Raw genomic sequence first — 13658 nt, forward strand, 5'->3', positions numbered from 1 at the left:
TATATATGGATTGATATGGAGATATTTTTTAAGACTTTGCATACTAAAAGTAAGTGCTACATACATAAAAAAGAACAAATATTCATATGGCACATTCATTTGCATTGACAAAAATTATTCTCAGATGAAAATGAAGAAACAAATTTTGGCCAGTCTCTGAGTATGAGGACTAGAAAATGCTGAAGGAAAATAGGAAATTTATTCAACACTGCATCCCATATAATTTGGTTTCACTTATGCTTTTATTATTATCTATTTTATTTCATTTTTCTTATAAACAGCAAAAGTATTAAAGTAAAAATTGTTATGTATAATGCAACTGAAATATAGTAAAGAAGGAAACCTATATAGAGTTAAATATTTCAAATAATGTAAATAAAAGTTCACTTAAATGAAAAGAATCTAAATAAAAAATGCACTCTGTCTGAAAAAGTATAAAAGATAAAGATACATGAACTGATTAAAAATCAGTATAAATATATAACATTTTCCTTACTAAATCATTTATTTACTATTAATGCCTTGCAGTATAGGCTTTATGGTTATCTAGGTACATTGATAAACAAGAATTTTGGACCTTACATTGTAACATGGAGCAAACTATTACAAATGCACAGTTGTATGATTATATTATTTAATTATAATTATCATAATTTTCTAGAAGAAAGAGAAATCAGAGTCAAATTTAAAATAGTTTCTTCATTCAAAGGAAATGGAACCTTATGTCAAATGACTCCCTCCATGGTTGATGAAGCTCCTAGTTAATATGAGATACAATGCTTCTTCTCCAGAGCATCTTCATAGCATTAGTCAACTCAGAATTTCTGTAGATTAATGGATTCAGCATGGGAGTTATGACTAGATAAAACACACTCAATAATTTATCAATGGGGAATGTTTTAGCAGTTCAGTTCAGTCGCTCAGTCATGTCTGACTCTTTGCGACCCCATGAACCGCAGCACGCCAGGCCTCCCTGTCTATCACCATCTCCTGGAGTCCATCCATATCCATGTCCGTCGAGTCGGTGATGCCATCCAACCATCTCATCCTCTGTCGTCCCCTTCTCCTCCTGCGCTCAATCTTTTCCACCATCAGGGTCTTTTCAAATGAGTTAGCTCTTTGCATCAGATGGCCAAAGTATTGGAGTTTCAGCTTCAGCATCTTCCAGTGAACACCCAGGACTGATCTCTTTTACTGGTTGGATCTCCTTGCAGTCCAAGGGACTCTCAAGAGTCTTCTCCAACACCACAGTTCAAATGCATCAATTCTTCAGTGCTCAGCTTTCTTTATAGTCCAACTCGCACATCCATGGTCTCACATACATGAAAATGCAGGTAACAAAGAAACAGACAACAGTGATGTGGGAACCACAGGTCTGGAGGGCTTTCTGCCTCCCTTCCTGACTCAGGTTCTTCAGAGAGTGCAGGGTGACTCCATAGTAAGAGCAGAAACCCAAGACTGCAGATCAGTCCTCCATTGAATGCAACTAAAACGTCACTCTCATAGGTGTCAGTAGAGACAAGTTTTAATAAGGGATACATGTCACACATATAGTGATCAATGACATTGGGGCCACAGAATGGGAGCCCATAAACAGTGCTAAGTTTAATTACTGAGTGCAGAAAACCTCCAACCCAGGACACCGCCAGCGGCACAATACATGTCCTCTGCCTCATGATCACTAAATAATGCAAGGGCTTACAGATGGCCACATAGCGGTCATAGGCCATCACCAGCAGAAGGAAGACCCCTGATCCAGCAAAAGGTGCTCTGCAAACAGCTGAGTCATGCAAGATTCAAAGGTTTTTTTTTTTTTTTTTTCAAAGAACAAGTCTGAAATCAATCTGGGGGTAATAGAAGAGGAATAAGTTACATCCATAAATGATAAACTAGCAAGAAAAAAGTACATTGGTGAGTTCAGGGTCTTACTGACAGTTATAGTCACAACAATGAGGAGGTTGCCCACTACAGTCAAAATATAGCAGAGCAAGAACAGAACAAAAAGGACTTTCTGCTCCTTTGGATTCTGTGTGAGCCCCAGGAGGACAAAGTGAATTACATTGTTCCTTGCTTCCATTTAGTCTGTACAGAGGCTGAGTTCAGGTAGTAGAGGCAATTTACCTACGATACAAGGGGGGAAACATTTAAATGCATTATAAGTATAGTCGTTTATTTATCCATTCATTAGAAGAATATGAATGAAGTACCTTCTGGCTCCAATGTACCATGGACATTTTAATTACCAACTTGAATAAGCCAGGGCTTCCCTTGTAGCTTAGTCGGTAAAGAATCTGCCTGCAATGCAGGAGATCCGGGTTCCATCCCTGGGTTTGTTGGAAAGATCCCCTGGAGAAGGAAATGGCAACTCACTCCAGTATCCTTGCCTGGAAAATCTCATGGACAGAGGAGCCTGGTGAGCTGCAGCCCATGGGGTTGCAAAGAGTCGGGCACGACTGACGACTAACACTTACTTACTAGAATAAGCCATAGAGCCCCACCCTCAGTGATAGGACTCAAAATGAGGGATCAGGTAATTCCAGACCCATGTAATAAGTGCATTAAATGATTATTCACACAGTGCTAAGAGTCACAGTAAAGGAGTATATCAACTAAAATTAGAGAAGATTTCCCAAAGGAAGCAATATTTCAGCTGAAATTTTTTTTTAAATCAAAGAATACAAATGATGGGAAGAGAGTTCCACAAAAAGGTGCACCATTTATAAAGAGCAATACTTGAGTATTACTCACAAAAGCATAATACTTGAGATTCACTTAAGGCAATTTACACAATCAATGTGGGTAGATCAAACTGTAAATAGATCCCTGTCTTGAATTGTTTCAGACCTCACTGATACTTTCTTAGATCTTTAGGTGGATATTTCCCTTTTCCTAAACAATAAATGCTGCAGCAGTTTAATTTCATGTCCCCAGCCCCTATCTCTCCTCTATTTTGCAAACTTGTTATGCACCTTCTATAATTTTGACATCCAGTTTAATGGCAATTTAATATTTACAAAACTAATTGTTAAATTTTCCATAATAGACATAGGCATTTTCTAAACCAAATTTAAGGAGATATTCCCTGTTTATCTCATTAAATGCTATCATTTTCCATTTTTGTGTTAGGACAAAAAATTTCAATGCTCTTCACTATTAGTTACTCTCATAAAACTTTAATAAAGCCTATGGGCACAACTTTCAAAATATATCACTAATATGATCATTCGCTACTTTCTAATTTCTTACTGGTCCACTGCAACAGCCTTCCACCAATTCTCTCCATGTTTATACTGATCTTCAAAAATTGGTTCTCCTGAAGCTGACCGAATTGTCCTTTTTAATCTTATTCTGATGACATCATTCCAATGCTCAAAACTCCTACCGTTTATTCCAATCATGAACTCATGGTTTAATGTAACACAGTCAATACTTACAATAACAAGAACTGTAATCCTCATTTCATATTGAAGAAACTGAAGTTCAGAACATCTAATTTACTGTTCCATTCACATGTTTTTAAGTGCTATACCTATAATTGAATCTAAGTTTGATTGATTTCAAGGTAATTAAATGTCTTACCCAATAAACACAGTCCCACGACTGTAAGTCTGGTTCCCACTATTTACAGTTAGTCTTACCTTGTGGAGTCTTGTTCAGAATCTGAAGGATGACTTTAAGTTACTCATAAACACTTGGAATCATTTTTCATCCAGTTTGACAACTGAGGGTAGAAAGCTGCCTTATTACCTGAGGATATTCATGTAATTTGGCTATCTGTCCACTTTTTCCATGAAGTCTTCTGATTACTCAGGTCATTTTTATGTGCGCTGCTGGTTATTTGAAAGGAATTCCAGGGTTCACACAGGAAAACAAAAGCTTATCACTTTAGGAAATGTATCAAAATGACCAGCACATCTTATAAGTACATAGAAGATAGCAACTAGCCATTTGCCAGGGAGGTTTTCCAAGTAACTACTTTCTTACTAACATCAAATAGAAAAGTCCCATTTGATGGTTTAGTTCTTCTCACTCTGTCATGTTAACATAGCCAGACTAGTTGACTTGCAGTTTTGAAAGACATCCCCCTAATTTTTTAAGCCATGCATTAAGTCTAAGAAAGGACCTCCTGAAAAATTTACATCACTCACTAAATGGATAGCATCTTCTCCCTGTTAATGGTGAAGATCAGGGGATATTTCATTCCTTCTAGCTGCATTTATCATTGAGTCTTGAAACTGGAATGTGTCCAAGACTGATTCTTGCTTAATTAATTCACTGACATTTTCCACAAAGTTTTTAAAGAACATCTATATGTAAAGATATTACTATAGCAAATCACATAATTAATGTCAGAAAGGTGCAACATACAAAGAAAGTAGCTTTAGAATCATATAAGATGATTGTCCATCAAATATAAAATATTGACCCAGCTGTGTTGTTTCAGAGAACTTGTTATGCATTTCCCCCCCGTCATGGGAAGAGTTTCTTTTCTTTTATTTAATATTCAATTTAATCACATTATATTTTGGTTAATAAATAAAATTTACATCAAAAATATAATTAAATGTATCAAAATTTTGGATATAATAACTAATGAATTGTCCAATTATATATATATTTTTTAAGTTAGGTAACTTCTGTTATACCAGCAACTGTGCTATGAGTAAGGACACAGATTAATAAAACCAGGGGGAAAATCACGTAAAAGGTTTTTTCATGCCTGGATCTTATTTTCTTCTAATAGAGTCAAACAATAAAAGAGACATCTAATAAAGTAGCTATTAAATGTCTTTTAATATTAAAGTAGTTATTAAATAAAGGAAACAATAAAGTAGCCATGGCTTGCGATATAAGTAAATAAAGTTTAGCTACCAACTGGGCAATACATAAATCTAAATACAGTTTTTATAATGGTAAAAATTCCCTACCTGGGCCGCTCCTCTGAGTACCTATAGGTAAAACTCAACATATTTTTGATAAGTAGTGTTCAGTGGACCCTGAACCATAAAACTGTATTTTCTCTTCTCCGTTTAGGAGACAAACTCATTGCTATGATTATTTCCCAAAGTCACTATTTCATCCCACAACTTCCTCATAGCATTTTCTCCTCTAAATTTGAGGCTGTGTTCCCAGGTGGTGCTTGTGGTAAAGACCCTGCTTGGCAGTACAGGAGACATAAGATATGGGAGTTTGATCCCTGGGTTGGGAAGATCCCCTGGAGGAGGGAATGGCAGCCAACTCCAGTATTCCTGCCTGGAAAGTTCCATGGACAGAGGAGCCTGGCAGGCTACAGTCCACAGGGTCCCAAAGAATGAGACACGACCGAAGCAGCTTAGCACGCACAGAAAGCATGTTTAAGAAGTTTAGCCAGAAGTTAACGATGATATAAAATGTAGCCTTGGGTTGGCTGCAAATATACGGGGCACAAAAACAAATGAGTAGGGCACAACTAAGATGACAATCGTGATGTGAGATACACAGGTGGAGAGGACTAGGCACCTCCGCTCCAAATCATAAGTCTTTAGGGAGCACAAGATGTCCACGTAGGACACCATCAAGGGAAAATATTTGGGGTTTTTTTTTTTTTTTGCATTTAAACCATCATTTTTTATTTTTAGTTTTTGCTTAACAACTATGTGAGAAAGACTTTGACAATTTCTGACCCTCATTAGGGTGTTCTTTAAACTGTAAATTCAAAAACTGTACTCCTTTATAAAAGTTGAAAACAATATCACTTTGAACTAAAGAAAGATATTGTAGTTATTAATCATAGCTTTTGTCATACACACGGCAATTCTGAGGCTTGACACATTCTATAATCTGTTTTCATTTTAATATTTTTTTTTTTACATTTTTTTAATTGGAGGCTAATTACTTTACAATATTCTCATGGTTTTTGCCATACATTCACATGAATCAGCCATGGGTGTACATGTGTTCTGCATCCTGACCCTCTCTACCCCCTCCCTCCCCATCCCATCCCTCTGGGTCATCCCAGTGCACCAGCCCTGAGCACCCTGTCTCATTCATTGAGCCTGGACTGGCGATCTATTTCACATATGATAATATGCATATTTCAGTGCTATTCTCTCAGATCATCCTACCCTCACCTTCTCCCACAGAGTCCAACAGTCTGTTCTTTACACCAGTGTCTCTTTTGCTGTCTCACATATAGGGTCATCGTTACCATCTTTCTAAATTCCATATATATGCATTAATATACTGTATTGGTGTTTTTCTTTATGACTTACTTTGCTCTGTATAATAGGCTCCAGTTTCATCCACCTCATTAGAACTGATTCAAATGCATTCTTTTTAATAGCTGAGTAATATTCCAGTGTGTATATGTACCACAGCTTTCTTATCCATTCGTCTGCTGATGGACATCTAGGTTGCTTCCATGTCCTGGCTATTATAAACAGTGCTGCGATGAACACTGGGGTGCACGTGTCTCTCAGATCTGGTTTCCTCAGTGTATATGCGCAGCAGTGGGATTGCTGGGTCATATGGCAGCTCTATTTCCAGTTTTTAAGGAATCCCACACTGTTCTGTGGCTGTACTAGTCTGCATTCCCACCAACAGTGTAAGAGGGTTCCTTCTTCTCCTCACCCTCTCCAGCATTTATTGTTTGCAGACTTTTTGATAGCAGCCATTCTGACCGGCGTGAGATGGTACCTCATTGTGGTTTTGGTTTGCATTTCTCTGATAAAGAAGATGTTGACCATCTTTTCATGTGTTTGTTAGCCATCTGTATGTCTTCTTTGGAGAAATGTCTGTTTAGTTCTTTGGTCCATTTTTTTGATTGAGTCGCTTATTTTTCTGGAATTGAGCTGCAGGAGTTGCTTGTATATTTTTGAGATTAATTCTTTGTCAGTTGCTTCATTTCTATTATTTTCTCCCATTCTGAAGGAAATGTTTTAATGGGTAAATGAATCCACAGTTGGAAGCAACAGAGTCCAGTGGTGTGAGTGTCCATGCAGACAGGTTTCAACAAAGGGTGTTAGGCACACAGGAATGGTCTATGACATTGGAGTTAGACAGGCAGTCACGCTGTGAAGAGAATCCAGTGTTGCAAGGACAAACCCTCTAGCCTGTGATGCTTGAAAGAAACCACATCCCTGTCACTCACGATGGTTTCACAGGGCAGGGTTTTGCAGATGGCCACATAGAGCTCTGGCAACTGCTATGGGCAGGAAGATCTCAGCAGCAAAAGATACTCAGGAAAGAGTTGAGTTCTGGACTTCCTGAAAGAGATAATTTTTTTTTCTTACAGCAAGTGTCAGCTGGCATTTTAGGTGTCATAGATAAAAACCTGCAGCTATCTACAAGGGATAAGAAACACAGACAGGAACCGTAAGCTCTACCCAACTTACAATAGGTGATTTATTAACTGAAGACACCTATTCTTACCTGGATAACAGTTCTTTTTATACTCTAAATATATAAACTAACTTAAACTAACCTCTTAAACTAACCTTCTTGAAGTGAATTTTGTTAAAAATAATAACAACATTGTTTTGTGACTAAACCATTTTAAACTTATTTTAACTTAATTTTAAACTACATTATTTATCTTATTTATATTCAATTTATTATTTAGTTGTAATAATTTTGAATTGTAAATATACCACCCTAGGCATACTTCTGAAAGATAATGGTAATAAGGGACAGTTAGTCTCTCACATATTGAAATATGTTATATATCATAGCAGTTATGTGTCAACTTGCACATAAATAAAGAGATTAGTGAAAAACAATAGTCTCAAATTGGTTCCAAATTGGGACTTTAGGATATAATAGTCATAGTCAGAATTTCAAATGAATGGCAATAAGATAATTTTGTGAATATTTTTCTAAAAATTCTAAAATTTAGAGAAACAATTAAGACTTCATCACTATTTAATTCCTATAACAAAGTTTATTCAAGATGAATCAGGAGTTTTAATATAATAAACAAAATATCACAACACTTTAAAAATTAAATCCTAAAAATGAATTGAAGAACGTTTGGTACAACTGAACTGGGAAAGTTCTTCCTAAAGAAGATACAAAAAAATCTAAAAATTGAATGTAAAGCATAAAATAAATTACAAGGAAAAAGCATTCTACATAGGATAAAATGTTAAAAGCATATAACCAGAAAATATTAAATATATATATATATAATGTAAAAGATACCAATTTTTAGTATGTCATTATCTCATAAAAATAAAAACAAAAAATAGGTTATACATATATATATAATCCAGAGGAAATTAAATACAGATAAATTAAGTATGTGGAAAGATGCCCAAATTCAATTATATGAAAAGGGTGGTGGTTAAAATATAAAAATAATGTTAACCAGATGTCATAAATACCTTTCAGGAATTGGTCATTGACAATGTGGTCAAAAGAATTCTCACAGAATGTGGACAGGACTATAGCTGTTACACTGACCTCAAGAATGGTAGTTTAGCAATAACTATCAGTATCAACATTTTAAATGAATATACTTGAATGTTGGTTCAAATATCATATCAAAAATTCTATGCCTAGGAACTCATAATTGCACAATTCAAAAGCATATTTATTGGAAAATTACTTCTCATAGAGAAGTTTAGGTACCAAATGAAGAGGAATGGACATGTCAATTTTAGTATAAATTTATACAGAGTGTTGTGTAGCTTAAGAATAGTTAAGAGATATTATGGATTGATAATAGAAATATTTCTCATATGTCAGATACCAAAAGCAAGTGTTATATATATAGAAAGAAGCAAATATACATTTGGCTAATATATTGTGTTTCAAAGATTGTTGGTGGTAGTGGTTTAGTCGTTAAGTCTTACCTGACTCTGTGCAACCCCATGAACTATAACCCACCAGGTTCCTCTGTCCATGTGATTTCCCAAGCAAGAATACTGGGGTGGGTTGCCATTTGCTTCTCCAGGAGATCTTCTTGAATCAGGGATCGAAACCGGGTCTCCTACATTGCAGGCAGGTTCTTTACTGACTGAACCACCAATTAAGCCATCAATTAAGAAACAAATTTAGGGCTAAATTCTGAGCATGAGGACTAGAAAATTCTGAGATAAAAATAGGAAATTTATTTGACATTGCATCCCAATTTATTTGGTTTTTCTTTATACTATTTATTAATATCTTTTTTGATTTCAATGTTTCTTATAAAGTTAAAGCATTAAGTTAAACATTTTGTGAATAATGCAAATTAAATATAGTGAAGAAAGCAACTTATATATAATTAAATATGTAAAATTGTATACATAAAAATGTTCCAATTAAATGACATGAATCTAAACAAAAAGTATCCTGTCTCTGAAAGAGAGTAAAAAAGATAAATACATGAATTGATTAAATTTCAGGGTAACTATATAATAGTTAAAATTCTATATAAAAAGTTTAAAAGTTAACTATATATAAAGCTAAAAATCAGTGAAACTCATAATAATTTCTTGATTATTTTAAATTACTGTTCTTGATATTTAGTCATATCCAACTCTTTGTGAACCCATGGACTGCAGTGCACCAAGCTTCCTTGTCCTTCACTGTCTCCCAGACTTCGCTCAAATTCATGGCCATTGAGTTGGTGATGCCATCCAACCATTTCACCCTCTGTCACCCCCTTCTCCACCTGTGCTCAATCTTTCCCAGCACCAGAGATTTTTCCAATGAGTCAGTTCTTCCCATCAGGTGGCCAAAATATTGGAGCTTCAGCTTTAGCATCAGTCTTTCCAATGAGTAGTCAGGGTTGACTTCTCTTAGGATTGACTAGTATGAACTCCTGGCATTTCAAAGGACTCTCAAGAGTCTTCTGCAGCACCACAGTTTAAAAGCATCAATTCTTCGGTGTTCAGCCTTCTGTATGGTCCACATCTCACGTCCATATATGACTATTGGAAAAACTATGCATTGACCTATGGACTTTTATTGGCAAATTGAATCTCTATTTTTTAATATATATTACTAATTCCTAGATATATAGGCATTACCTCTTTCTAGGTACAGTAATAAACCAGTAATTATAGACCTTATATTCTAGTAGGTAGGTAAACTGTTATTAATAACATAGCTGTATTAATTGCAAACATTCATGTAATTATCATAAAGTTTCTGAAGAAAGAGAAGTCAGAATCAAATTTTAAAATGACTTTTGCATTCTAAGCAAATGAACCCTGATGTCAAATGACTCCCTTCATGTTGGGTGATGCACTTAATTACTATGAGATACAATGTTCCTTTTCCAGAGCTTCTTCATAGCATTAGTCAACTCAGAATTTCTTAGACTGTAGATTAATGGGTTCAGCATGGGGGTTATGATTGTATAGAACACACTCACAGATTTGTCAATGGGGAAGGTCTTAGCAGGTCTTGCATTTATGAAAATACAGGGAACAAAGAAGCAGACAACCACAGTGATGTGGGAACCACAGGTCTGGAGGGCTTTCCACCTCCCTTCCTGACTCAGGTTCTTCAGAGAGTGCAGGATGACTACATAGGAGACGAGTAAGAGCAGAAACACAATAGTGCAGATCAGCCCCCCATTGGATGCAACTAAGAGGTCAGTGACATAGGTGTCGGTACAGACAAGCTTCAATAAAGGGTACATGTCACACATGTAGTGATCAGTGACATTCGGGCCACAGAATGGGAGCCCGTAAACAGTGCTGAGTTGAATAATTGAGTGGAGAAAACCTCCAACCCAGGACACCACCAGCAGCACAATGCAAATCCTCTGCCTCATGATCACCAGATAATGCAAGGGCTTACAGATGGCCACATAGCGGTCATAGGCCATCACCAGCAGAAGGAAGACCCCGGATCCAGCAAAAAGGTGCTCTGCAAACAGCTGAGTCATGCAAGATTCAAAGGATATGTTTTTTTCCCCAAATAACAAGTCTGAAATCAATCTGGGGGTAATAGAAGAAGAAGAAGTGACATCCATAAATGATAAGCTAGCAAGAAAAAAGTACATCGGCGAATTCAGGATCTTACTAAATGTTACAGTAATGATAATGAGAAAGTTGCCCAGTACAGTCAAAATGTAAAAGACCAAGAACATAACAAAAAGGACTTTTTGCTCCTTTGGATTCTTTGTGAGGCCCAAGAGGACAAAGTAAGATATATTGTTCCTTGGTTCCATCCAGTTCTTACAAGAGCTGAGTTTGTGTATTAGAAGCAGTTTACCTATAAAACAAGGGGAGAAAGAATTAAATGTTTAATTTTTTATTTATCCATTCATTAGAAGAATGTGAACGGCATACATTTTGGGTCCAATGTGTTAAGGACATTCTAATTATCAGCTTGAAAAAGCCATAGAACCCTACCCTCAGTGATGTGACACATGATAAGGAATCAGGCAACTGCAGCCATCACATGAATATTCATACAGCATAGGTGTACATCAAACCAGAATCAGAGAAGACCTCCCAAAGGAGTCTGTGCTTCAGCTGAGTTTTGTTTTGCTTTGTTTTAATGAGAGAATAAAAAAGATGGGAAGAGAATTCCATGAAAGGAGCACCATTTATGAAGTCACAAATGTGTAACACCTGTGACTCTCTTAAGGTAATTTACATAATCAATGTGAATAGACTAACTATGAATAGAAGATCCCTGTCTTGAATTGTCTTAGACCTCATTGATACATCTTAGGTCTTCAGGGGAATATTTACCTTTTCCTGACCAATAAATGCTGCAGCAGTCTAATTTTGTGTCTCCAGCCCCACTCTCTCCCTTAATTTTCAAATTTATATATGCAACATCTCTGATTTTTGACATCCAGTTGATTGGCAATTTAGTATTTATAAAACTAGCTTTTAAATTTTCCATGAAAAACATAAGCAGTTCCTATACAAAATTTAAAGAAGCGTTCCCTATTTATCTCATTAAATACTATCATTTTCCATGCTATTGTCCTGACAAAAAATTTTTTCATTCCCTTCTTAATTTCTTCCTGATCTGCTGCGGTACCCTCCTACCAAGTTTTTTTGTGTTTATTATCCAAAAATTGGTTCTCCTAAAGCAGCTCAAATTGTCTTTTTCAGTTTTACTCTGATGATATCACTCTATTGCTCAGAACTGCTACAGTATATTCCAATCATGCACTCATAGTCTAGTGTATCATATTTAATATTTACAATAACAAGAAATGCAATTGCCATTTTATAATTGAAGAATCTAATACTCAAGATATATCATTTATTTTCCCAAAATCACACACTTCTAAGTGATATATCTAGAATTGAATCTACATTTATTTGACTTCAAAGTAATTTAGTTTCTTACATAGAGAAAATCATACAACTGTGAGCCTGGTTCTCATTATTTTCTGTTAGTCTTACCTTGTGGAGGTTTGTTCAGAATCTAAGGATGATTTGAAGTTATTCATAAACACTTGAAATTGTTTTTCATCCAGTTTGATGACAGAGGCCAAATGCTGCCTTATTAATTGAGTTTATTTCATTTGGCAGTCTGTCCTTTTTCTCCACTGAGTCTTCTGATTATTCAGAAGTTCATTTTTATATAAAATACAGATTATTTGAAAGGAGTTCCATGGCACACAGAAAAAAATAGTTTATCACATCAGGAAATGTATCAAAATGACCAGCAAATCCTCCATATTCATAGAAAACATAGATATCAACCAGCCATTTCCTAGGGAATTTTTTCACAACTTATTTCCTACTAACATTAAAATGAAAAATAGCATTTTAATGTTTAACTCTTCTCACACTCACGTTAACATGGGCAGACTAGTTGACTTCAGATTTCGAAAGACTTTGCTGTGATTTTTTTGTCATGCTTTAAGTGTAAGAAATGACCTTCTGAAAAATATATTACAGTCACTGAGTGGATAGCATCTTCTCCCTGTTAAGGGTGAGATTATGGAATATTTCATCCCTTCCAGCTGAATTTATCATGGAGTCTTGGAACTGGAATGTGTCCAAGACTGATTCTTGCTTTAATTAATACACTGGAATTTTCCACAAAGTTGTTAAAGAACATCTATAGGTAAAGATATCATTAGACCAAAGTTCATATTAAATATCATAATGGTGCAACATGGAAAAATAACTTTAGAATCATTATGAGACTACTGCCAATCCAGAATAAAATCAACCCAATCATTTTGTCCCAATGAACTTGTTATATATTTCCCACACCTGGCATAGGAAGATTTTCCATTCTTTTATTTACTATTCAATATCCACAGTTTGGCAATAAGTAGTTCATGATCTGAGCCACAGTAAGCTCCCAGTCTTGCTTTCGCTGACTGTATAGAGAAAAAAAAAAAAATCTTAAATTTTAAATTTAAATTAAATTTTTATTTTTATCTTAAAAATTTCTTAAATATGGCAGTGATGAGCCACTTGCCCTCTCTGAGAACAGAGTTCGGTAATGAGAATCTTTACTATGGACTCAAGTTCTGAGCCAGACGGGGAAAATAAAAAAAAAAAAAAAAAAAATTTCTTAAATAGAAGAAGGTAGGGAAAACCACAGGATCATTCAGTTATGACCTAAATCAAATCCCTTATGATTATACAGTGGAAGTTACAAATAGATTCAAAGGGTTAGATCTGATAGACTGCATGAAGAATTATGGACAGAGGTTCATGACATTGTACAGGAGGCAGTTATCAAGACCATCCCCAAGAAAA

General features: G+C 35.5%; 1 protein-coding gene and 1 non-coding gene across 2 annotated transcripts; one reads left to right on the forward strand and one right to left on the reverse strand.

Annotated features, from left to right (window-relative positions):
• Window positions 1-10213: 10213 nt before the first annotated feature.
• Window positions 10214-11143, reverse strand: LOC122700373 (olfactory receptor 4A47-like). Its single transcript, XM_043913234.1, has one exon. The coding sequence runs from the start codon at window positions 11141-11143 to the stop codon at window positions 10214-10216; it is 930 nt and encodes a 309-aa protein (XP_043769169.1).
• Window positions 11144-13351: 2208 nt separating this feature from the next.
• Window positions 13352-13436, forward strand: LOC122703683. Its single transcript, XR_006343561.1, has one exon. It is a non-coding gene; the product is annotated as a small nucleolar RNA SNORD103/SNORD85 (small nucleolar RNA).
• The last annotated feature ends 222 nt before the right edge of the window (window positions 13437-13658 follow it).

This window comes from Cervus elaphus, chromosome 1 (assembly GCF_910594005.1).
Source record: "Cervus elaphus chromosome 1, mCerEla1.1, whole genome shotgun sequence".
NCBI classification, from domain to species: domain Eukaryota; kingdom Metazoa; phylum Chordata; class Mammalia; order Artiodactyla; family Cervidae; genus Cervus; species Cervus elaphus.